The 24956-nt window shown below is 42.3% G+C and overlaps 1 protein-coding gene and 1 non-coding gene across 3 annotated transcripts in view; both read left to right on the top strand.

Moving 5' to 3' along the window:
* Nfx1 (nuclear transcription factor, X-box binding 1) overlaps nucleotides 1-24956 on the top strand; it is a 61347-nt gene that overhangs the window by 19062 nt on the left and 17329 nt on the right. For both annotated transcript variants that reach the window (XM_041667524.1, XM_041667525.1), the window contains exons 5-14: nucleotides 1153-1258; nucleotides 4650-4721; nucleotides 5588-5727; nucleotides 9810-9909; nucleotides 10006-10223; nucleotides 12164-12261; nucleotides 15646-15676; nucleotides 19689-19768; nucleotides 21954-22062; nucleotides 22558-22677. In XM_041667524.1, coding sequence (XP_041523458.1) covers nucleotides 1153-1258; nucleotides 4650-4721; nucleotides 5588-5727; nucleotides 9810-9909; nucleotides 10006-10223; nucleotides 12164-12261; nucleotides 15646-15676; nucleotides 19689-19768; nucleotides 21954-22062; nucleotides 22558-22677 — 1074 coding nt within the window. The remainder of the gene's footprint in view (nucleotides 1-1152; nucleotides 1259-4649; nucleotides 4722-5587; nucleotides 5728-9809; nucleotides 9910-10005; nucleotides 10224-12163; nucleotides 12262-15645; nucleotides 15677-19688; nucleotides 19769-21953; nucleotides 22063-22557; nucleotides 22678-24956) is intronic.
* Nucleotides 21244-21371, top strand: LOC121458585. The gene has a single exon (XR_005975863.1).

Raw genomic sequence — 24956 nt, 5'->3', positions numbered from 1 at the left:
GTCTCAGTAGGACCATGGACTCAGAAAGGGTCCTCAGCAACATCTGGGTCTGGATGTTACCATTGCCTCAGGTGGCAGTACATGCCATTCAGATCAGCACAGCCCCAGAGGTAGTGTGACCCGTGGACACCAACATGGCCCCAGACCTTGGGTGTCCACATTGTGTTTGATGGTAACAGGAGCCTCAGACAACACAGACCCTGGCTGCAGTAGGTCCACAGACCCAGACATGGCCCTCAACTGCAGCTCAGGCCCCAATGTCACAATGGCATCACTGAGGCAGGCCACTCAGATCTGCATGGCCCTGGCTGCAGCAGACCCTTGGACACCATCATGGAGTCAGGTGGCTGACCCAACCCTGGGCATCCACTGACCCTTGGTGGCAACAAGAACCACATATGTCCACCCAGACCCTGACCACTATGGGGCCACAGACCCTGACATGGCCCTCAAAATAGCAACCTGGACTGAGGTGACACCAAGTTTTTCCTGTTTTTTTTTGTTGTTGTTTTGAGATGATCTGTGTAGCCTGTCCTGGAACATACTATGTAGACCAGGCCAGACTTGAACTCACAGAGGTCCACCTGCCTTTGTCTTCCTGAGATTAAAGACATGTGCCACACTCTCCAGCTCCCTTTTCCTGTTTTTTAATTGCTACACCTTTTTGGTTTTTGTTTTGACCCAGATGCTAATTTCTACTGCTAGCTGTATGTCTTTTCTGTCCTTTCTCTACCCACCCCCTCAGCCTCGCCCACAGTGCCAGAACATGTTAAAGAAGTGTCCTACCACTGAGCTGTACTCCAGTTCTCTTCCTTTATTTCCTTCTGATCATTACCGAAGATAATTCTTTGTTCATTTATTTAAGATTTCTTAGTTAATAGATTTTGTTCAGTAGTCAAAATAGCATTTTCATAGGTAAAAATGACTATCTTTTTCAGGTAATCTTGATGTTAAGATTTACCATGCTAAGTAGAGTGTTTAATAAGTAGCATCACACTCAGCTTTTTGTTTCAGCATGTGAGATAACAGTTGTACTGCTGAAAACCATACTTGCGTTTCACACTGTCTCTGTTTGACGCTGTACTCTGTTTCGAAAAGTTGAGAATATGGTTGAAATTTATAGCATTGACTTTCTCATCTGATGCGTTGTAGGTAAAGTAAAGAATCCTGAATGGAGCAGAAATGAAATTCCACATAGTTGTGGTGAGGTTTGTAGGAAGAAACAGCCTGGCCAGGACTGTCCACATTCCTGTAACCTGTAAGTTGGAGTGATGGATTTCTGGGGACTCAGTGGGTGTGCTTTGCTAGTGCCTTTAAGTACACATACCATTACCACGGAACAAGAGGGGTAAAGAGTGCCTTTGTAGTGAACACTCTGCACAAGTTATTAATCCTTTCCACGGCCATGTGTAGGTATGATCATTTCTACTTTATAGACGAAACTCAGGAAGGCTAAGCCTCGTGCCCAGTGTTGCAGTGCTAAGAAGTGATAGGGCTGGGTATGAAAAGCCAGTGATCCTTCCATTGTTTTGTACTGCTAGCCCTAAAAAGAAGAGAGCCTTGGATATCTATAGGGAAAGCACTTGTTTAACATCCTGTATGGTAGGATTTTGAGGTTGGGAGGGGTGCTTGTTTTTCTTTTTCACAAAATTGTGTTACCCATATGATTAATTAGACTTTCCTGTAATTGCTTTTAATTTCCGAAGGATTGCATTTGCCATCATTTAGAATGCCCCTCCCCAGAATACAAATTGCAGACCCTTGTTATCACATGGTCCTCTGGAAGAGCAGCAAGCACTCTTAACTACCCCACCAACTCTTCAGACGCCTATAGATTTTAGAATTTTGTTGTTCTTTAACAGCCCTGGCTGTCCTGGAACTAACTTTGTAGACCAGGCTGGCCTCTACCTCCCAAGTGCTGGGATTAAAGGCATGTTCCACCAAACCCAGCTTGTTTATTTAAAAAAAAAAAAGAAGAAGAAAAAGACATGAAAGGAGAAGGGGACTAGCTGGAGTGGGAAGAAAGGACAAGAACAGACAATGGGGTGGAGGGTGAACATCATCAAAAATATATGATATACATGTATGGGCTTTATTATTTGTGTGTGTGCATGCATGTATATGCAGGCCCCAGGACCCACGTAGAAGTGAGGGGAGCATTTTGTGCTGTTAGTGCTGTCGTTCCTCCTTTACATGGCTTCTGGGGATGAAAGTCAGCAGGTCACAGGCTCAGAGAGCAAGCACCTTTACTTGCTGAGCACCTCCACTGCCCTGTTTTGTTACTTTGTTTTGTGTTTTGAGACAAGATCTGATGCTATAGCCCTAGCTATCCTCATCCACTCTGTTATTCTCATGCCTCACCTTCCCGTGTGCTGGGGTTACAAGTGTGAGCCAGCACTGTGCCCAGGAGAGAAACCACTATTTTGAATGATATATATATTCATTTTTTAAAAAGGCCTCTCCCCAATTTGTAGAAATTCCCAAAATAGGATTAAAGAGAGGTGACTTGGGTCAAGGTGCTTGCTGCAAAGACTGAGACCTGGGTTTGAGCTCAGGGGTCTACATGGTAAAGAAGAAGACTGACTCCAACAGCTTGTCTTCAGACCTGCACATGGCATGGTGGACCACGTACACACAAACACATACAAAATAAAAGTGGAGTTTCTTACCCAGTCTATGATTGACACTGGTTCTACACAAAGACAGTATTTATCAAAACATATTTAAATTCCTTTTTTTCTTCTTCTGACTTCCACAGCATTTTGTTCAGATGTCTGATTCTAGCCTAGGGCACATCACTAAGCTCAGTTTCCCGTGCCCTCCAGCCCTGTGCTGGGATTCTATCTCCTACCTGCATGCTATGCTCGTGCCAGCCACCTTCGCACTGATTGCTGTCTCCAGCTGATGGGGCATATCTGTTCTCCTCGTGGAATGAGCGCATTCCTTCTTTCCTTCCTTCTCCCAAGAATCCAATCCAGGGTCTCCAATACTAGGCAAGGGTAAAAAAAGGGGTGAGGGCTGGAGAGATGGCTCAGAGGTTGAGAGCACTGACTGCCCTTCCAGAGGTCCTGAGTTCAATTCCCAGCAACCACATGGTGGCTCACAACCATCTGTAATGAGATCTGGTGCCCTCTTCTGGCCAGCAAGTATACAGACAGAACACTGCATACATAATAAACAAACAAACAAATAAAGAGGGAAGGGCTGGAGAGATGGCTCAGATGTTAAGAGCATTGGCTGCTCTTCCAGAGATCTTGAGTTCAATTCCCAGCAACCACATGGTGGCTTAAAACCATCTTAATGAGATCTGGTGCCCTCTTCTAGCCTGCAGGCATACACGAAGAAGGAACAATGTGTACATAATAAATCAGCCAAAAAAATAAACGTGGCAAGGTTTGTGGGTTTTGTTTTGTTTTGTTTTTCCCAAGACAGGATTTCTCTGTTTAGCCCTTGCTGTCCTAGAACTCACTCTGTAGACCAGGCTGGCCTCAAACTCAGAGATGCACCTGCGTCTGCCTCCTGAGTGCTGGGATTAAGGAAAAGGCATGCACCATCACTGCCTGTCCACACATTTGAACCAAAGACCGTATATTTTAAAGTGTCATCTTTGTCAAACCCAAACTAAAACAGGATTTTGAGTTGAGTTTGAGATTTATTTATTTATTATTGTCATGTGTAACAGCTCTAACTGTCCCAGAACTCTAGACCAGGCTGGCCTTGAACTCACGAGACCTTCCTGCCCCTGCCTCCTAAGTGCTGGAATTAAAGGTGTGTGCCACCACTGCCCAGCTACTTTTTTTTCTAAAATGATTGTTATTCTGAAATGATAATGCTGTCAACTTTTTCTACATAAAAATATTTATTATTGTCTTTTTGAAGCAGTCTTACTTTGTAACCTTAGCTGGCGTAAAGTTCATTATGTAGATCAGGCTGGCCTCAAATTTGCAATGCTCCTTCTGCTTGTGCTTCCTCAGTGCTGGAATTATGTGCTACCTCATCTGTTTTAAAAATATAATTATTTTACCCCGGTTTTTCGAGACAGTTGCTTTGTGTAACAGTCCTGGAGGTCCTGAAACTCACTTTGTAGACTGGCTTCGAGGTCACAGAGATCCATCCGCCTACCTCCATCATGCCCGGCCAATTTGTTTCTTAAGTGTCTTTCGAGAAATACTAAGACATTGCGTAGTAGGCTTGTTTGTGGCCTGTCCTAGTTTGCTTTTGTTGCTGTGGTCAGAAGCTGACCAAGATCAATGGGAAGGAAAGGGTTTATTACACTTCTGAGTCAGAACCCATCAAGGAAGCCTCAAACGAGTTTAAGCAGGAGCCTGGAGACAGGAACTGAGGCCAGGCTTAAGCAGAGGTCAGGAGGCGCATTGCTTGCACTTCATAACCCAGGACCACCTTCCAAGGTGCTCCCTCCCACAGTGGCGCCGTCAGTCATCAGTCAAGACAGTGTCACAGGCATGTTCACAGGGCAGTTTGATGAAGGCAATACCTCCCTCGGCTGAGGTTTCCTCTTCCCTGTTGTCCAAGTTGGCAGCAAAGATTAGCCATCGCCTTGCTGTATTCAGCAGGACACAGCTGAGGCAGCGTTGTTTGGATTTTGGTACATATAAATGGTTTCTTTATTAAAGCTTTTTCTCTTACAGTCTCTGCCATCCTGGACCCTGCCCGCCCTGCCCTGCTTTTACAACTAAAGCATGTGAATGTGGACGCACCAGGTAAAGTTAGAACTGGACTGAGGAAGAAGTCAGTTTCCATATGCACGATTCACATGTGATTGTCTGATGTAGAAGATTAGTAAGCAGATAGAAGTAAATGGTTGGCATAAATAAAGTCATCCCTGATGTCCCTGGGGACTTGGTTCCAGGACCTCTGGGGTTAAGGCAAAGCTAGAACCAAAGCTCTGTTAGCATCTTGTGAGGTAAGCGTTCTGGCTGTATGCAGTGCAAACATGCCTGGTCCCAGGACACTGCTCTTGTGCTTCTAGTCTGAGCGTCTCAGATCTGGGCACCCTGTTCCTTTCTTCCCTGTTTCAGAGGAAGCTGGGCAGAGTGAGAGAAGAACCCAGACTTCGCCCATCCTTCCAGGGTTCTTTCCCCTCCTGCATACTGCTCAGTAGAAGACAGGTGAATGATGATTAATTACCTAGGACAGATTCTCAGAGCGAGCCTTCATTTCTCCACTAATTAGAAAAGAGGGAAAGGCAGGAACAAAAGAGAAAGAAGTGGGTGGAGAGAATAGTTGAGGAAATAAAAATTGGTAGGAGGGGGCTGGAGGGATTGCTTGGTGATTTAGAGTGCATGACCATTGTAGAAGACGAGACCATGTTGGGCAGCTCACAGCTGCTGGTTACTCCACCTCTGAGGGGTATGACATCTGTAGCCTCCGTGGGCACCTGCATCTCTGTTTATAAGAACAGAATTTTAAATAATAAAAATAAATCTTTAAAAATTAGAAGAAAACATGTTAGGGGCAGCAAAATCAAGAGAAATGTTTACTGGGTGTTAAGGGAAGAGTTTGGATTTTACTGTTATTTTGTCTATATAGTGGGGACTTTCAGAGTAATGTATTTGTATCTTTACAGGCACACAGTTCGTTGTGGTCAGGCTGTCTCAGTCCACTGTTCTAACGTGTGTGAAAATATTTTGAACTGTGGTCAACACCACTGTGCTGAGCTGTGCCATGGGGGTCAGTGCCAGCCTTGCCGGATCATATTAAACCAGAGTAAGTGGAATGCACGTGTTAGCAATGCTCAACACATTTTTCTAGAATTGTGTGTTATGTCAATTATATTACAGCAAAACTGTTTCACAGAAGCCTATACTAGAGGGAAGGTTTGGGGGATGGGCATCAAAAACAAGCTCATAGTGAGGTATCTATCTATGTACTTAACCAGAGTTTCTAAAATGAAAAAAAAAAATGTTGGCAAGGGCATTTGGCATCTTCATTCAATGTTGGCAGATGTACAAAATGCTAGTCATTTTGGACAACTGTCAGTTTCTTATAAAATTAAACATGTATATGTTATGACCCAGCCATTCCGCTCTGATATTTGCATACCAAGTATGCAGAGAAAGGACTGTACAGGAATATGTGTTTCTAAGAACCTCAAACTGAAAATAACCTAGATGTCCTTTAACTGGAGGAAGGAACAGATAAATAAATTTTTTTCCTTTCTTTTTTTGAGACTGGCCTTACTATGGTGGCCAGAATGTTCTCAAATCCCTAGAGTTCTGCCTTCCCTTCCCAAGAAGCTGGGACTGAGGGGTGTACCATTAAATAGTCTTTTGGCCACATATGTAGTTTATTTTGTCACGTGTTGATTCTTCTAGGACCTTTTTCAGCCTTATGTAGAAATTGAATGCACATTGCTTCTGGGTGTTCATTAAATGCCAAACATACAGCTTAAGGCTGGTTCCGTAATACTGTTCAGGCAGCTGTGACCCTTGACCCTGCTGCTACTCTTGTGGTTCTGTCTCTCTTGCTAAGCACACCCAGCAGCCTTTTGGTATTGAAGTTGTGATCATTTCCTAATCAACTAGAGAACTCCATTTTGTTTTTATTGTGATTTTCTGCACTACCCTCCTCTCCCCCTCCATGTGTATATATGATTGTGTGGTATATGTTCATGTGTATAATAAGCATGTTAAAGTATGTGGGCACAAGTATGTTCCAACAGGTGTCCCGTGTGAGCATATGAATACCTGAAATTGGCATTAAATGCCTTCCTTAATTACTTTCTACTTTACTCTTTTACATTTATGGCATTTATATATTGTGTATGAAAGTATGTGTGGGAGATTGAATCAGTTCTCTCTTTATGCCTCATGAGTTCCAGGGATCAAGTTCTGGTTATTGGGTTGGCAGTAGGCATCCTTACCTACTGAGCCATCTCACCAGCCTCATTCTCCATTTTATTTATTGAGTCCAAAGCTCTTTGATTGGCTAGTCTAGGTAGCTAGCTTGCTCTAGGGATCTCCCATTTTGTCTCCTGAATATTGGGATTATAGATGGCCTTCCACACCTGCCAGCCATTTATGAGGGTTCTAGGAATTAGTTAGAACTCTAGTCGCCTTGCTTGTTTGGCAAGTGTTTCTTTTCTTTCTTTTTTCTGTGCTTGATCACTTTTATATACCTTCCATCATGTTAAACACACCCCTCCCAACAGGGCTTATCAAACAGGCAATCTGAGACAATGCGTAAATAGACAACCTGAAGACCTTTACTTTGATCTGCATTTATTTTATGCTGAATTTATTCCCGTGCCATAAGTTTTTGTTTCTTCTGGGATATCTTTTTCTTCTGTGCACCCTCCTCTTGTGGCTTCGGGACAGTTTGTTCATTTCAGTGAGGATCATCCATTGTGGCAGGGGAGCTCATGTACTGATTCATCCTGTGCTCTGTCAGTTCGTCAGCGCATCTTGGTGCTTTGTTCACTGGTCGATGGTGTAGACCATCCATCTAAACCCTTCCATCCAGCGCTGCTCTGTGTTTTTAAGCACATGCAGCAGAAACTCAGCACTTTTTTTTGACCACTGACCCTGTGTCCAGCCCCACTGTGTTTGGCCTGGGCGCACCTACCGCCTCCACCATTGTACCATCAGAATGCACCCATTGCTCCTTTAAAGTGACATCTTCCAGGTATTTTGGTGGCTTTTCAGATATGCATACCCTTGATGGCTTGGGCAGTTTCATGGATGTTCTTAAAGTGAACCCAAAAATTTGATCCTCTTTGCATGATTTTGTAGGTTTTTCTGGGTCAAGAGGGTAGCAAACCATCTTCACAGGTTACCTCAGGCCATTTACATCTTGGCAAGTGTTTTTCCATTGAGCATTCTCCCCAGCCCAAATATCCTGCCTATTAATTTACTCTTTCTTAGTTATAGCTGTATGTTCATTACCTCTGACAAAAAGACTGCTCTGTTTGGGTAGAAATACAGCAAAGAGCCTGGCATGGGGACTGATACCTGAAACCCCTGCCTTTAGAGGCTGAGACGGGAAGAGTGAGAGTTTGAGGCCCACCTGAACCATCATAACAAGTTCAGGCCAGCCTGCCAAGCCAGACCCTGCCTCAGAAGGAAAGAAAAGAAAGAGAGGAAACAAAACATGCCAAAGGAAAGGCTGCTTGTAGGGAGCTTTTGGTTGCTAGATTTTGCTCATCAGTTCATTGATCCAAAAGTATTAACTGTTCCCTTTGTCTGTATTGATTCATCCAACAAATATTTGAAGAGATAATGAGTTTTAGAGTGGTGGATAAAGATGCACATATTCTTATTAGAAGACAGAATGTCTTTTGTTTTTTTAATGTGTATGGGTGTTTTGCCTGTGCATGCATGCAAGTGTGTGTGTCTGTGGGTGCATGTGTGTTTGATACCGCATACATGCCTAGTGCCCAAGGAGGCCAGAAGACATTGGATTTGTCAAACTGGACTTACAGGCAGTTGTGAGCCATCACGTGGGTGCTGGGGAATTGAACCTGGATCTATAAGAGCAACTAGTACTCTTAACCACTGAGCCATCTCTCCAGCACTAGAATGTTTATTTTTAAAATGTAAAAAGTTTATGTTTTGGTGACTTGAAGCTATCTCTTCCCATATGCCAATAGTTCTGTCTAATACACTATTTTATAGATAGGATTTTTTAATTAATTAATTTATTTAATCTTATTAAAGATTTTTAGGATTTTTTTTTATGAGTTCTCACTATGTAGCCCTGTCTTGCCTAGGACTTGTTAATAAACCAGGCTGGCCTTGAACTCAATTACATTTATTCTTCTGTTCATTTTCTGTGCCAGTAGATAGCCTAAGTTGTCCTTAGGAGGAAATTACCATTAATTAGTTACATGGAATTTCAGTTTTGTTTCTACTCTTTTGGTCACCATTTATCATGTGAGCAAGGTATACATGCATAGATTAATTTGTGATAAATATCCTTTGTGAAAAGAAAAAAGTGTTCCCCCCCCCCCCAAAAAAAGATTGTGGGGCGGTGGTGGCACACGCCTTTAATCCCAGCACTCAGAGGCAGGTAGATCTCTGAATTCCAGGACAGCCAAGACTACACAGAGAAACCCTATCTCAGAAAAAGAAAGAAAAAATTGTAAAGTGACGCTTATGAGAAAAATCATGTAATTTAATGAAAATAACTCTTCAGATTTAACAGTAGTAGTATCCAAATTATTAAAAATTTCATATTGTGTCCTGCCGGGCGGTGGTGGCGCACACCTTTAATCCCAGCACTCGGGAGGCAGAGGCAGGTGGATCTCTGTGAGTTCGAGGCCAGCCTGGTCTACAGAGCTAGTTCCAGGACAGGCTCCAAAGCCACAGAGAAACCCTGTCTCGAAAAACCAAAAAAAAAAAAAAAAAAAAAAAGAATTTCATATTGTGGTAATGTTTTTTAATAGTGAGGCCTTTTTGAAAGCATTTGATATAAAGTATCAAGAATCCATTTTGTTTGTGTTGAAGTGAAAACGGGGACTCTGGATGTCAGCTGCTCTACTACCATACCACCAATTAAGCCTGCAGTGCCCTCTGCCATGGGGCTCCTCTAGCCTTAGGTACTAAGTTGTGTCCTTTTAGTTTGAGGCAGTCTGAAGGATATGTTGCGAGGCCCTAAGAGATATTGGCGGAGGAACGGGAGCTTTTATTTGTTCCCATGTAAAGCTCTTAGGTGTGTCAGAGAGCTCCTGCATAAACCATAGTAATTTCAGCATCATGTCTGACCTATGCTAATGAATATTTATAGACTATTGGGAATATTTTTAAAGCATGGATAGGTTGCTAATTTGTCTTTTAAATTGTGTCCTCAAGTGTGCTACTGTGGCAGCACCTCCCGAGATGTGTTATGTGGAACAGAATTGGGGAAATCTGATGGATTTGGGGACTTCAGCTGTTTAAAGATATGTGGCAAGTAAGGTTTTACGTTTTCTTACTTAATTTAAGTTGCTTTTAGTTAAAACTTCATTTTATGTAACAGTTACATAATTGTCTATTGTTTTTATTAAAGGGACTTGAAATGTGGGAACCATACCTGTTCTCAAGTGTGCCACCCTCAGCCTTGCCAGCCTTGCCCACGGCTCCCCCATTTGGTTCGATGTTGCCCTTGTGGCCAAACACCTCTCAGCCAGTTACTGGAACTTGGAAGTAATGGTCGGAAAACATGCATGGATCCTGTCCCTTCGTGTGGAAAAGTGTGTGGCAAACCCTTGTCCTGTGGTTCCTCAGGTAACTAGTTGACATAAAATTTATTTTATAGAATTTATTTGGGGGCTGAAGAGACAGCTCAGTGATTAAAAGGACTGGCTGCTCATCCAGAGACCCAGGTTCCATTCTCAGCACTCACATGGTGGCTCACAACTGGTTATCTGTAATAGCATTTCTAGAGGATCTGATGTCGTTCTTCTGGCCTACGTGAATATAGAGAATCCACACATGGTGCACAGACATACACATAAAATAAAAATTGAAAAGTTTTTTTAATGAATGTAAATGTTTAGCAGTAATGATGCTTTAACCAAGTAATAAATGCCACTCTAAAGAGGTTCTCATAAACATAATAATCAAATTTGAACAGGTACTTTTTTATCTTTTTACTCAAAGTACTCTTGTGAAAATACAGATTTCCCAAGTGATTTCTCCAATTTTGTTGACATCGTTGGTTCTCTGAGTGCCTACTCTAGTACAAACACCATATATATATATATATATGTGTTGTGTGTGTGTATACATATACATATATATATGTGTGTATATATATATATATATATGGACAAATCCAGCATTCCACACATGTTTGCATGCCATCTTTTGTAATAGGAGCATGCTAAAGCAACTGGGGGGGAAATTTAGGTCTGAAATTCTAAATGACAGAGTCTCAGCCAATTAAAGCACTTAAACAGTGCCTTCTAGCTAAGCCTCCTGGATAGCTGAGGGCAACACCTTGAGCATCATTTTTGGATGGATGCTTTTCTAAGATGGGAATCTTTCTATGCAGCTCTGGCGAGACTGGTACTATGTAGCTGAGTCTGGCATCAGATTGGTGGGTAGCTTCCTAACACAGTCTCTCCAGGGCTGGATGACTGATAGGAGCCACCATACCCAGACTGTATCATCTATAAGAAACCAGTCACTGAAGATAATTCTTTCCCGCTGTGATTGAGCACACATCTTTCTGTGGAGTCCCTCAGGTTTATCAGGCTATTTGCTCTACTCTTGTGTGCAGTTTGGATTGTTTTATATGCTTTCTGAGGATTCTTGTTGTATGTTTCTTGTTAATATTTTTAGTGTGGCTGCCTCTGATCACTAATGATACCTTGATTCCTCTTTTGTGACTTCTGGTCATTTGGATATAGAAATCAGAAAATTTTATCAGACTTTCTTCCTAAAGCAGGGTTTTGTGTATCCCAGAATTACCTCACACTCGCTATGTAGCCGGGACTAACCTTGAACTTGTGATTCTCTTGTCTCCAACTCCCAAGGACTCTGACTAACAGGCCTTAAATTCATTATATAATCAAATTGACCTTGAAATCCCAATCCTCCTGAGTGCTGTAATCACAGTCATGCACTCCTTATGAAATTTTAATGCAGTTCTGGGGATCAGACCCAGGGCATTCTGCAAGTTAGGCAAGCACCCTACCAACTGAGTTACATCTCCTGTCTCAAGAAAGGATAAAACAGAAAATTTTACCCTAAATCTGGTTAGCTATCAGGTGAATGTAGGTTGTCCACGTCTATAATGACAACAGCCTCAGTTGGTGGAATTATGGATTGTGACTTCAGAATTATCTGTGATTCCCAGGTAGCTTATAGAGCCCGGAGCATTTCATCGAAGTCATACATGATTAAATTCTAGGGAGATGTGAATCTAATATAAAGACTTTGCTTAGCACCTAAAGCAAAGGTCAGAAAAATCTATGCTTTGTGTCAGCAAGCAGCATGCATACCAAAACATATTCCAGCGACTGATGCTAGTCTCTGTCTTTGAATGTGCCCGGCTTGAGTGAAGGGAAGCTGAGGGAGAAGCACTGACCACATTCTTCTCCCTCAGCTCCACTTTTGGAGTTATTAGGAGTAGAGGTGGAAAAACGGTGTTGGTAGTGAATTGGAAGAATCAGAGTAAGTCGCTGCGATTCTCACTCCCCCCTCTTTCTTTTGTATTGAAGATTTTATCCATACCTGTGAGAAGCTCTGTCATGAAGGAGACTGTGGACCATGCTCTCGTACGTCAGTCATTTCCTGCAGATGCTCTTTCAGGACAAAGGTAAACTGTTAGAATCCCTGTCATCGTCTCCTTTTTAAATGGTGATTGTCAGTGAGGAGGACCCAAAATAACCCAGTTTACTCACTGGATCCCACCTATGTACACTGACGTTTTTAGGATAGACTGGAGGGTTATAGCACTCACGGTTCAGAGGTCAGTCACAGGGGTGAGGCAGTGTTAGCAACTGCAGGTGTGAAGAAGGAACAAAGACTGCTCTCATTTAGCCAAATGAGAATTGGACACAGCCCTCAAAACTCCTCCCCTGAGAGTTTGGACCGCTGCTGAAGTAGCCAACATGCTCACTTAATTCTTCTGAGCTGAAGGTCAGGGGCCCCAGGACCTCACACAACCTGGTAATTTGGCAGACTCTTCTAATTCACTGAAAAACTGAAAACTATCATAGTCATTGTTACAGTTTTTCTTTTGTCTTTTTCTTTTTTTTTTTTAAGATTTGTTTATTTATTTTATGGAAATGAGTACTCTAACTGTATGTACCTCTGGAAGAGCAGCCATCTCTCTGGCCTCACCAGTGCAGGTTTATTACTAGGAAGGGACACAAACTAAAATTAGTCCGTGAGGAAACATGTAGAAAAGAATATGAGAAGGGAGCACATGTGAAGCTTTTGTTTGTCATTTGTCCTTCCCCATGGAGTTGGGACAGCATTACCTTCCAGTATCTGACAGTATATAGAGAGTATTCCAGCCAGGAAGGCTCACTGAAGCCTGTGTGTTGAGAAGTTTATTGTACTGGTATGATTTATTGCCTACAAAGCCAGTCTGTCTTTCCAGAGTTTGTGTGACCAAAGCCTCAACCTTAAGACTGTCCAGTGTGGCCAACCTGCTTCTATGGCATAGTCTTAGACTATCCAGTTGACACAAACCATAAATAAATAATGCTATTCGACTAAACAGCATCTTTTGAGAGTCAAGTACAGAAGTCAAGGTTCAGTTTCTAATTTCAGTCTTGGGGAGTCTGATTGGGCTTTGTGTTATAAAAAGGCATTTGACCATTTTGGAGTTGGGCTTTAGTACCCATTTCTTCTCTAATCAGAAGAGGTATGAAGTCTTGGGATGGGGCCTTCTAAGTAATGATCTGTCCTGCTCCTCTTGCAGGAAGTCATTTCTGCGCATATCAGGACCTCCTCCGAAGAGCATAGTCTGGGATGGAGACAGACCTCAACAGTTGATTCTTTTTAATAAAGTAGCCAAGGTCTAGGCAACCATTGATTCCCAAATAAGTTTGAAGATACAGTTATCTTAATGGATAAGATTAAGAATAAAAGAAAAAAAAAGAAAAGTAAACATTATTATGATGGAAATTGTGTTGCGCTTATGAGGTACTTTTCTCAGCGTCACAATATATGTAAATGTTAGTTGTGGAGCCAATTACACTTTGTAAATGCCATATTGACTGCAGTAGTTGGGGTGTAGCTTAGTGAGGGAGTGTGTGTTGAGCGTGTAGGATTTTTCTTTTCTTTTTTTCAAGATAGAGTCTCTGGTCTAGTAAGTTGAGTATCCAAACTGCCTAGGCTCCCACAAAGCCAGTGCGTGCAGTAGGATCAGAAACCCATTGCCATTGTTCTTGAGTTCTCAGTAGTCCTCATTGTCCGCTATGTTCAGAGAGTCCGGTTTTGGAGGTGGGGGTTCCTTGGACTTCCCACAGGACAGGAAACCCTGATTGCTTTTTGGGCTGAGGGGGGGGGGACTTAATTGGGGGAGGGGGAGGGAAATGGGAGGCGGTGGCGGGGGAGAGACAGAAATCTTTAATAAATAAATAAATTAAAAAAAATAAAAAAATAAAAGATAGAGTCTCTGTGTAGCCCTAGCTGTCCTGGAACTCTCTTTGTAGACCAGGCTGGCCTCAAACTCAGGAATCTGCCTGCCTCTGCTTTCCAAGGGCTGGGATTAAAGTCACATATTGCCTGGCTATGTGGATTTTTCACAAATGTTTCTTGTAATGGGGTGAAAGCAAATTTGGGGGGATGTTGTTTTGTGTGTGTGTGTGTGTGTGTGTACGTGTGTACACGCATGTGTGTGTGCGTGTGTGTGTGTGTGTGTGTGTGCATGCATATTTGTGTGAGGGTTCCACATCCCTTGGAACTGGAGTTACGAACAGTTATGAGCTGCCTTGTGGGTGCTGGGAATTGAACCCAGGTCCTCTGGAAGAGCAGCCATCTCTCAGCCTTTCTTTTCTTTTTCTTATTGATTTGTGTTTTGTTCGAGACAGGGTCTCAATCTGTAGCCCACACTGAACCTCACAGTACTGCCCAAGCTAGCCTTGAATTCAAGGCTGTCTTCTTGCCTCAACCTCCAGAGTGCTGAGATTGTAGGCGTGCCCTTCAGTTTTGTACACCTCCAGAGTGCTGAGATTGTAGGCGTGCCCTCAGTTTTGTACACCTCCACATTTATTTGCAGCTCCAATGGCCAGTTTTGTGAATCAGAGCCATTTTTACAAAATGAGCCAAATACAGGTGCAGCTTCTAAGGCAGCCCAGCTCCTTCCTCCTCGCATGACTGACTGAGTTCCCCGCCCACCGGCCTTACCGCACATGTTCCAGCACAATGTTCCACTCGACCGTGCAGCAGCAGAGGGCATGTGGTAGCCTTTGGGGGCCCTCTAGCATAGCTGAAACCACAGTCATAGTTTCAAAGGTCTGCAGTATTTTTTTTTTTTTTTTGCTACAGTATTTTCATGGGTACTGTAAATACTTGCCCTTAAATGACAGCAGATTCTTACCTATTTTCAATTTTTTGTTTTGTTTTTCGAGACAGGGTTTCTGTCTTTATTCCTGGCTGTTCTGAAACTGGCTCTGTAGTCCAGAGTGGCCTCAAATTTATAGAGACCACCTGCCACAGCCCCCTGAGTGCTGGGATTAAGGGTGTGTGCCACCACCACCCAACTCTAATTTCAATTTTTTAAAATTATTTTTTAATGAGTCTATTTTTTGAGATAATGTCTTATTATGTTGCCTGGCTGTCCTTGAATTGGTTGTCCTGACCGTACCTTCCAAGTGCTGGGATCACAGGTGAGGGCTAGCATACTTATCCTGATCCTACATTCTTATATCCACTTTTCATGGATTTTACTGTTTGTGTCCTGGTTAGGTAATTGTTTCCCTTTGTTTTGATGCCTTTAGCCACTCCTTTCTTTCCAGATTTCATAATTCCTAATCTGCTCTTAAATTTCAAGATCAGGCTTCAAAGATTGTTGGAATCACACTACGTAAAAGTCAGGAAATCTGGGGTCCTGTTGTGAAGCTCACTGGCATAAGTGAGCTGGCTCCAGGCCGGAGTTGGTGAATAACGCAGTTATATTTTGTGTTCTTCTGCAGGATCATTTTTATTACTTCTAAAGTAGGTATTGTTTCTTTTTCTTTTTCTGTAGGAGCTTCCGTGTACCAGTCTTAAAAGTGAAGGTATGACTATAAAGGGGCACCAAAGAAATGTTGATATATGTCTTTGTTAAAATTCAGTGAAGAAGCATTTAAGATTGTCCATTACATTTTTAACATTTACAGTAAAGGGGGAAATCATTCATTGAATCGTTCATTGAATTCTAGTTAGTAGATTTCTTGGGGTGGGGGGGAAGCTGAACTGAACTAAATACATTCATGTCTACAATTTACTTTGAAATACTTTTTTTTTTTTTTTTTGATTTTTCGAGACAGGGTTTCTTTGTAGCTTTTGGTTCCTGTCCTGGAACTAGCTCTTGTAGACCAGGCTGGCCTCGAACTCACAGAGATCCGCCTGCCTCTGCCTCCCGAGTGCTGGGATTAAAGGCGTGTGCCACCACCGCCTGGCTTTGAAATACTTTTTAAAAATTAATTGAAGCCAGGTGTGGTACATGTATAAGCTTTTCTTGTTTTCTTTTATTTAGCATCTTTTTTAAATTTGCCATTTTTATGGCTGAATAATACTCCATTTTGTTAATATATACAGCATTTTATTTATCCATTATTAAATAGTTGATATCTGTGTAGGTGATTTCTACTTTTTGGCTACTGTGAATAATGCCATTATAAAACTTAAATATTAGTTTGTTTTCTTTTTTAGACAGGATTTCCATGCTCCAGCTGGCCTCTAACTCACTCTATAATCAAAGATACCCTTGACTGGGAGCTGGAGAAATGGCTCAGTGGTTAAGAGCACTGCCTGTACTCCCAAAGGTCCTGAGTTCAATTCCCAGCAACCACATGGTGGCTCACAACCATCTGTAAGGACATCTGGTGCCCTCTTCTGGCCTGCAGGCACACATGCAGACAGAATACTGACAATACTGTATACATAATAAATAAATAAATCTTAAAAAATTAAAAAAAAAAAAAAAGATACCCTTGACTTTCAGATCTTCCCAGCTGTCTCCCAAATGCTGGCATTATAGGCATGCACCATTATGCCCAGTTTTTTGGTTATTTCTTAAATATTTATTTATTTATTATGTATACAATATTCTGTCTGCGTGTATTCCTGCAGGCCAAAAGAGGGCACCAGACCTAATTACAGATGGTTGTGAGCTACCATGTGGTTGCCGGGAATTGAACTCAGGACCTTTGGAAGAGCAGACGATGCTCTTAACCACTGAGCCATCTCTCCAGCCCCCTTTTTTGGTTATTTTTTTTTAATTATAATTTATTTTTACTTTTTGTGCACTGTTTTGCCAGCGTGTATACCTGCGTGAGGGTGTCAGATCCCCTGGAAGCTAGAATTCCAGACAGCTGTAAGCTGCCATGTGGGTGCTGGGAATTGAACCCAGGTCCTCTGGAAGAGCAGACTGTGCTCCTAACCACTGAGCCATCTCTCCAGCCCTGGTTTGTTTGTTTTGTTTTGTTTTGTTTGTTTTGAGGTGGGGTTTCTCTGTGTAGCCCTGGCTGTTCTGGAACTTGCTCTGTAGACCAGGCTGGCATCAAAGTCAAGGATCAGCCTGTTTCTGCCTCCCAAGTGCTAGGATGTGTCACCATACCAGTCTGTATGCCCAGTTTTCAAACAAATTTTTGTTTAAATAACTTTTTAAAGGTATATTTTATTTATTATACATAATGTTTTGTATGCATGATTGCTTATGCCAGAAGAGGATATTGCATTTCATTATAGATGGTTATGTGACACCTTGTGGTTGCTGGGAATTGAACTCAGGACCTCTGGAAGAGTGGTCAATGCTCTTAACCTCTGAGCCATCTCCAGCCCCATAATAATTAATTAATTTTATTTTATGTACATTAGTGTTTTTGCCTGCATGCCTGTGTGAGGGTTTCAGATCTTTTGGAACTAGAGTTATAGACAGTTGTGAGCTGCCATGTGGGTTCTGGGAATTGAACCCAGGTCCTCTGGAAGGACAGTCAGTGATCTTAACTGCTAATCCATCTCTCTAACTCCTAAATAACTTTCTAACTTTTTCATTTTACTTATTTTTGAGACAGGGTCTCACTTTGTAGCCTAGACTAGTGTAGTAATAAGAGCGGCAGGGCTGCGTTCCCAGCACCCCAGCCGCCCACACGGCTAGCTTATGCCCGAAATAACAACACACAAACTGTATTCATTTAAACACTGCTTGGCCCAATCTCTTCTAGGCTAATTCTCACATATTAATTTAGCCCATTTCTAATCATCTGTGTGTAGCACCCCAAGGTGCACTTACCAGGAAGATTCTAGCCTATGTCCATCCTGGGTCGGAGCTTCATCCTGGGAGCGGGGCATGGCGTCTCTCTCAGGCGTCTGCTCCCGAGAGGAGAGCTGTCAAGACTGAGCTCACTTCCTCTTCCTCCCGGCATTCTGTTCTGTTTACTCCACCTACCTACGTCCTAACCAATAAAATGGGCCAAGGCAGTTCCTTTATTAGCCAATGACCTTCCTCCATCAGACTAGGCTACAGCTCATTATTTGTAGCCCGGGCTGGCCTTAAACTTACGCAGGTCCTCTTGTCTCAGCCTCTGGTTTGAGTGCTGTAATTGTACATGTAAACCCACAACACCCAATACTTGTTTTTGTTTTTTTTTTTAATATTTATTTATTATTTATTATGTATACAATATTCTTTCTGTGTGTATGCTTGCAGGCCAGAAGAGGGCACCAGACCTCATTACAGATGGTTGTGAGCCACCATGTGGTTGCTGGGAATTGAACTCAGGACCTTTGGAAGAGCAGGCAATGCTTTTAACCGCTGAGCCATCTCTCCAGCCCCCTGGTTTTTGTTTTTTGAGACCATATCCAGGACTATTCTGGGGCTCACTGTGCAACTAAATATAACCTTTAACTTCTGACCCTCCTACCTATAGCTTCTGAGTCCTGGGTCTGCAGCTGTGCACCACCACGCTTGGTTTGTGCAAGTTCTAGCCCTACCAGGCCTACGCAGTGACAAGAACATTACTGCTGTCATAACATTGTAAAATGGGTGGGGTTTTGGTTTTCATTTCCTTAATGGCTAATGATGTTGCACACCTTATGTTCTTATGGCCATTTGTGTGTCTTTGTTTGTTTGTTTTTTAAAGATTTATTTATTTGTTTATTTATTTATTTATTATGTACACAACATTCTGCCTCCATGTATGCCCACATTCCAGAAGAGGGCACCAGATCTCATTACAGATAGTTGTGAGTCACCATGTGGGTGCTGGGAATTGAACTCAGGACCTCTGGAAGAGCAGCCAGTGCTCTTAACCTCTGAGCCATCTCTCCAGCCCTTGTGTGCCTTTTAAAAGGGGGGAAAGATCGCTCCAAGTCATTTGTACTTTTTGAAAATTAGGTTGATGGTCTTTCTGTTGTTGTCAGTTTGTAATATGTGTCTAGATCGTAGATGCTTTTGCGGTGTGTGATTTGCAAATAAGTTTCCATTGTATGAGTTGTTGCTGCTTCTTTATGGTGTCCTTTAATTTCATATACAAAAATTTTTTGTTATTGTTGAGTCCAATTTATATTTTTTGCCTTTTGTATGCTTCTTAGGCGTCCTGGCTCTTCCCCCCTCCCCTTCTTTTTGGTGAGGATTGAACCCAGGGCCTCCCATACATGGTAGAAAAGTGCTGTAACACTGAGCTAACCTAATTCTCTAGTTACTTTTGAAAGTATATATAAAACATGGAATTACAGTCGATGTTTTCTTCTTTGTATGTGGTGCTGGAGACCACTTGGGCCTTCAGCAGACTCTATACGCACCCTAGCACCGAGTGAGTCTCTAAGGCTCATTTGAATCTTTGTTAGATATGCATGTACTCCATCTATGAAGAATGAGTGTACCTTTTCTTTCCATCCTTACCCATACCATGTATTAATCAGCTTTGGTTTGTTTGGTTTTGACAGGTGGGAATAAAATTTGAAAAGCATTTCATCAGTAATTTATTTACTTTATTATTTATGTATTTCTTCAGCCTATAGTCACTCATAGGTATGAATGTTCACATCTTTTGTATGTTTTATTTCTTTAATTGGCTATAACAGATGCTACATTTATGTGTGACAAGCGGTGTAACAAGAAACGATTGTGTGGCCGGCATAAGTGTAACGAGATATGCTGTGTGGTAAGTGGACTTAGCATTGGTTGGTGTAGTCGGATTCCATTCATCTGGAAGCCTCAACCCTCAGAATGTGACCCAGATTTGGAAGTCGACCTAAACGGTAGAGTTTCTCCCACTCCCCACGTGCACTCAGCAGACAACCTTTTTAGGCTTTTAGTGTCGTCCGCTGCACAGGGGAAGAAAAGGATGTGTGGAAGGCCTCCTCCGACCCCAATCCTAAAAAGCTTTAGTTTTTGCTTTTTGAGATTTCCTTTTATTTATTTATTTTGATTTTTTTTTTTTAAAGTTTTGATGCGCGGGGGGTGGGGTGGGGTGTTTGTTTTGGTCAGTATGGGGTTTGTATACGTGAGTGCAAATGCCTACAGAAGCTAAAAGTCAATATCAGGCCCCCTCTGGAACTGAAATTACAGGCAGTTGGGAGCCACCTGGCATGGGTCCTCTGCAAAAGCAGTAAATGCTCTTACCTATTGAGCCATCTCTCCAGCTCCCAAGACAACTTTAGAATGGTCCTTTGGGACTGTGTTGTCCCAGCATAGTGGGCCATATCAGAGGCCAAAATAAGTATCCTGGGTTTTGTTTCTTTTTAAATACAGGTTCTCCATATATTGCCCTAACTGGCCTAGACATTGCCTTATAGACTAGGTTGGCCTTGAACGTAGGATTTTTTAAAGGCACAAGTTTCATTTATTTAAAATAATTGTTTCTGTAGAATTAATTGTAGGTCCTCTACCTGACATTGGTATTCTGTTAATCTATATGTGTATACATATATATGTAATGAGATACTGATGCGTATAAGTAAAGCCACGTATATATATACATACAAACAAGGGAGAATAATAACAAGTTAGTAGGGCTGGAGAGATGGCTCAGCAATTAAGAGCACTGGCTGCTCTTCCAGAGGTTCTGAGTTCAATTCCCAGCAACCACATGGTGGCTCACAACCATCTGTAATGAGATCTGGTGCCCTCTTCTGGTGTGCAGGTGTACATGGAATGAATGTTGTATACATAATAAATAATCTTTTAAGAAAAATAACAAGGTAGTATAACTATATATGTGTATACATATATATGTAATGAGATGCTGTATGATACATATAAGTACAGCAACATATATATACATACAAACAAGGGAGAATAATAACAATAACAAGGTAGTGTAACTATATATGTGTATATGTTATTCATGTGTATATGCTTGTTCCTTTTTTTTTCCTGGAGACGGTCTCACTATGTAGCTTAGCAGGCCTGGAACTTACTATGTAGGCGAAGGCTGGCCTTTAACTCACAGAGATCTGCCTACCTCTGCTTCTGCTTCCCAAGTGTTGCTATTCAAGGCATGCACCACAACACCTGACACAATCTTTAAAAATTTATATTTTGCAGCTATGGAGATAGTTAAGTTAGTAAAGTGATTACCTTACAAGGATGAGGACTTTCGTTTGAATCCCAGCACTCTTTAAAAATGCTGGGCATACTGGAGGACCAAGAAGGCTGAGTCTGATGAAGTAAGACTTTGCTGATACACTCCTCCTAGACAAAGGGGTGGGAAGAACAGCCCTTACTGGAGAAAACCACAGGGCTGACTGTACTACCCAACATTTTTCACTGTCTTTGCTATTTTTTTTTATTTTTTTAATTAATTTAACATCTATTGAAGAGAAGTGGGTGTGCTTATTTAACACTGTAAAAAAGAAAATGCTTGATTCCCAGTGCTGGGAAGACATAGGCAGGAGAATCCCTGGAGCTTGCTGGCAAGCTACTCTAGCCCCTTGACGAACTCCAAGTTCATGAGAGACCTTATCTCAAAGGAGATGAGAGTGTTCTGAGAGTGGGATCTGAGGCTGGCCTCTGGCCGCCTCTCATTCCCACACACGTGTACCTAACACACATGTAAAAATCCTCGTCTTGACAAAGAAAAGAGTGATGCTGTTGTGTTCTGTACCAAGGTGGATGAGTCAGTGTTTGGAAATCTAAAGACTGCTCTATCAGAAAGTTCAAAGCGAAGCAGCGAGGTAGCACAGCAGAGCCCATCCACACAGCATCCAGCTGCAATAGGTGTCTGCTCATGACTAATCTCATGTCAGTCCTGTCTTCCCCTTCTTCTGTTCATAATGTGTGCAGCCTGGTTATTTTGTTTATAAAATGGAGAAGAATCATGAACAAATAGAAATCTCTCCTCTTAGGACAAGGAGCACAAGTGTCCTTTGATTTGTGGGAGGAAGCTCCGTTGTGGCCTTCATCGGTGTGAAGAACCTTGTCATCGAGGGAACTGTCAGACCTGCTGGCAAACCAGTGAGTACCTTCACCGTATTCGTCAAGAGTTTCTGGAGCCGGTCGTAGTGCCGTATGTCTTTATTCAGCACTTAGAGGCAGAGGCGAGCCCATCTCTGTCAGTTTGAGGCTAGCCTGGTCCACATAGTGAGTTGTGGGACTGCATGTAGCTAGAACTACATAGTGAAACCCTGTCTCAAAAACAAAACAAAAGTTTCCTGGCATATTTTGAGCAGGTGGTTTGCTTAGATTGGTAAGAGGTATTGAAGTAAGCCTTACTATTTCAAACATGTTGAGACTTTGTAGTTATTCTTAGCCAGACATTCATATAATGACAGTACGGGAGACAGCAGGGCAGTGGCGAGAAGATAGCAGGTGTGTAAGTACAAAACCCCAAGTTCAACCCCCAGAACTAGGCAGGGGACTAAATAAATGACAAAATTAAATATACCTATCTCTGTATATTATTATATCCCAAACTCAGGAAGGCTTGTTTTCTTTCGTCTATGCCCTTAGGTTTTGATGAATTAACCTGCCACTGTGGCGCCTCTGTGATCTACCCACCAGTCCCCTGTGGAACTAGGCCTCCCGAGTGTACTCAGACCTGTGCCAGAGTCCACGAATGTGACCATCCAGGTGAGTCCCACCGTGTTGCCATCCCTCACGGCCTACTCACAGCCTGTGGGTTAGCGTGTGGCTGTGTAGAGGACTCAGACCATCTGGGTTAGCTGCCGTTGCTCCCCTGCTTCTGTGAAGGTGTATCTTGTATCTGTCATCTAAGCCACCGCCAGTACTTGACAACACGCTCACAGTCCTCCAACTGTCAGACGCATCCCGGAGTGTGGAAGAACCTCGTTTGTTTCTCAGACTCCTCTCCCTTTGTTGCCTCAACTTTTTGTACATATTTCAAAATTGGACTTTTTTTTTTTTTACAGAATTAAAAATAATTTAGTTAAAGCTCAGCAGGTAAAGTGCTTACTTCCAAGCCTGGTGACCTGAGTTTGATTCCTTGGTCCCTGTGGTGAGAGCTAACTTCTGAAACTTGTTCTCTGATCTCCACGCACGTGCCATGACGCACACACACGCACACACATTCACACACAGCAAAAAAAATAAGTAAATATGTTTTTTTTTTTTAAAGATTTATTTATTATGTTTACAACATTCTGCCTCGATGTATGCCCGCACACCAGAGAAGGGCGCCAGATCTCAGTACAAATGGCTGTGAGCCACCATGTGGTTGCTGGGAATTGAACTCAGGACCTCTGGAAGAGCAGCCAGTGCTCTTAACCTCTGAGCCATCTTTCCAGCCCCCAGTAAATATGATTTTTAAAAACAATCTTGAATTTGGTTTTTGTTAGAGAAGCAATATGTTTCTTAAGTAAAATTAAATTATAAAAAATTTGGGCTTGAGAGTTGTCTCACCAGTTAAGAGTACTGGCTGTTCTTCCAGAGGACCTGATTCAATGCCTAGTAACCATATGGCAGCTCATAACTGTCTAAAACTCCAATTTCAGGGAGTCTGGCGCCCTCATGTACAGGTGTACATGCAGGCAAAGCACCACATAAAAATAAATTAGTTTAAAACTTTAAGTCAAAAGATTGATACTAAGTCACCTACTATAGCACTTTTTTAAAAGATTTATTTTTAATTATGAGTATGTCTATGAGTATGTACATAGATGCACAAAACATAAGTCCATTCCTCCAGATAGGGAGCCCACAACATACCAAAGACCATCTTGGTGAGCCCGTGAGTTTTATTGGTGTTGGTTACTTGCAGGAGCAGAAATGACTCAGTGACAGCTGAATCAGCATAGTGTACCCCAGCACAGGTGACAGCTCACAAAAGCTGGGAACCTAGAGCACTCCACATAACCTGTGGGAGGCTCAACACTGGAGAGTGTCCTTTCCAGGTACCTCAGCTGCTCTAAGATTCCTCTAGGCAGCTGGTCAGGTCTCAGGGTCTTTGCAACTTGGCTTTTTTTGACTCCAATAAGGAGTGAAGGACCAAGGAACCTAGTGAATCTGGTCAGTTTCAGGAACTTCCTGAAACTATTCTCAGTTAGTTTGCCTCTGGCTTCAGGAGCTTCTGGGATGGTGGATGGTTCCGATCTCAGAGGAACTGATAAGCAGCAGTTCGTTGTTTTACTTACTAACCCCACAAAATAACTCAGGGCCCTGGATCCTACATGAAGTCTAGCCATGTGATTTGAGTTAAAATTAGATGGCTGACTCTCAGTTTTTTAATTTAATATAGTAAAACAGAACTAAACAAATTTATCATGAAGTAGAAAACCTTTTTTTGGGAAACTTAGAGTGATCTTCCCAGCATGGTTTGTAAATTCCTTTCTTGGTCATCATACCAGCATGAAGTGTCCAGGCCAGTTCCTGCCCAGCCCCTCTTTTCTACTAGCTTCCAGGAATTACAGATGATGTCCAAATCCTGCTGGGTGGTATCCTTAGTAAGACCTTTAAAACTTATACATTGTGGTGTACCTGCTTTTGTTTAGCATTCATTTTCATTTTCTTGAGTGTCTTTTGAATATCCAGCATGGTGTCGGTCAGAGGGAACTTCAGAGAATGAAAAAAAAATCTCCCATCACTAGAGTCTTATGTTCCTGAGAGTTAGAGAATAGTGGTCAAATGCCTATACATGCATTTGGGCCAGCTCGCAGCCTTGTGTTGGAGACCTAAAACACATGAGGGAGTATAGGAAGCTTAGATAGGGTACTCACTTAATCTGTGGCACTGAAAGTAATCAATAGAAGCATTTAAATCATTAAAAAATTATATTGTATGTATGGGTATTTTGCCTACCCGCATGTCTGGTGACTGGAGGCCAGAAGAAGGCATCCGATTCCCTGGAACTGATCTTACAATGGTTGTGAGCCACCATGTGGGTGCCAGGAGTT

The sequence above is a fragment of the Microtus oregoni genome, unplaced genomic scaffold (genome assembly GCF_018167655.1).
Source record: "Microtus oregoni isolate MIOR12 unplaced genomic scaffold, Mior012 000017F_ref0000208, whole genome shotgun sequence".
NCBI classification, from domain to species: Eukaryota; Metazoa; Chordata; class Mammalia; order Rodentia; family Cricetidae; genus Microtus; species Microtus oregoni.
The sequence above is the reverse complement of the archived record's forward strand: the minus strand, read 5'-3'. Positions and strand labels throughout refer to the sequence as shown.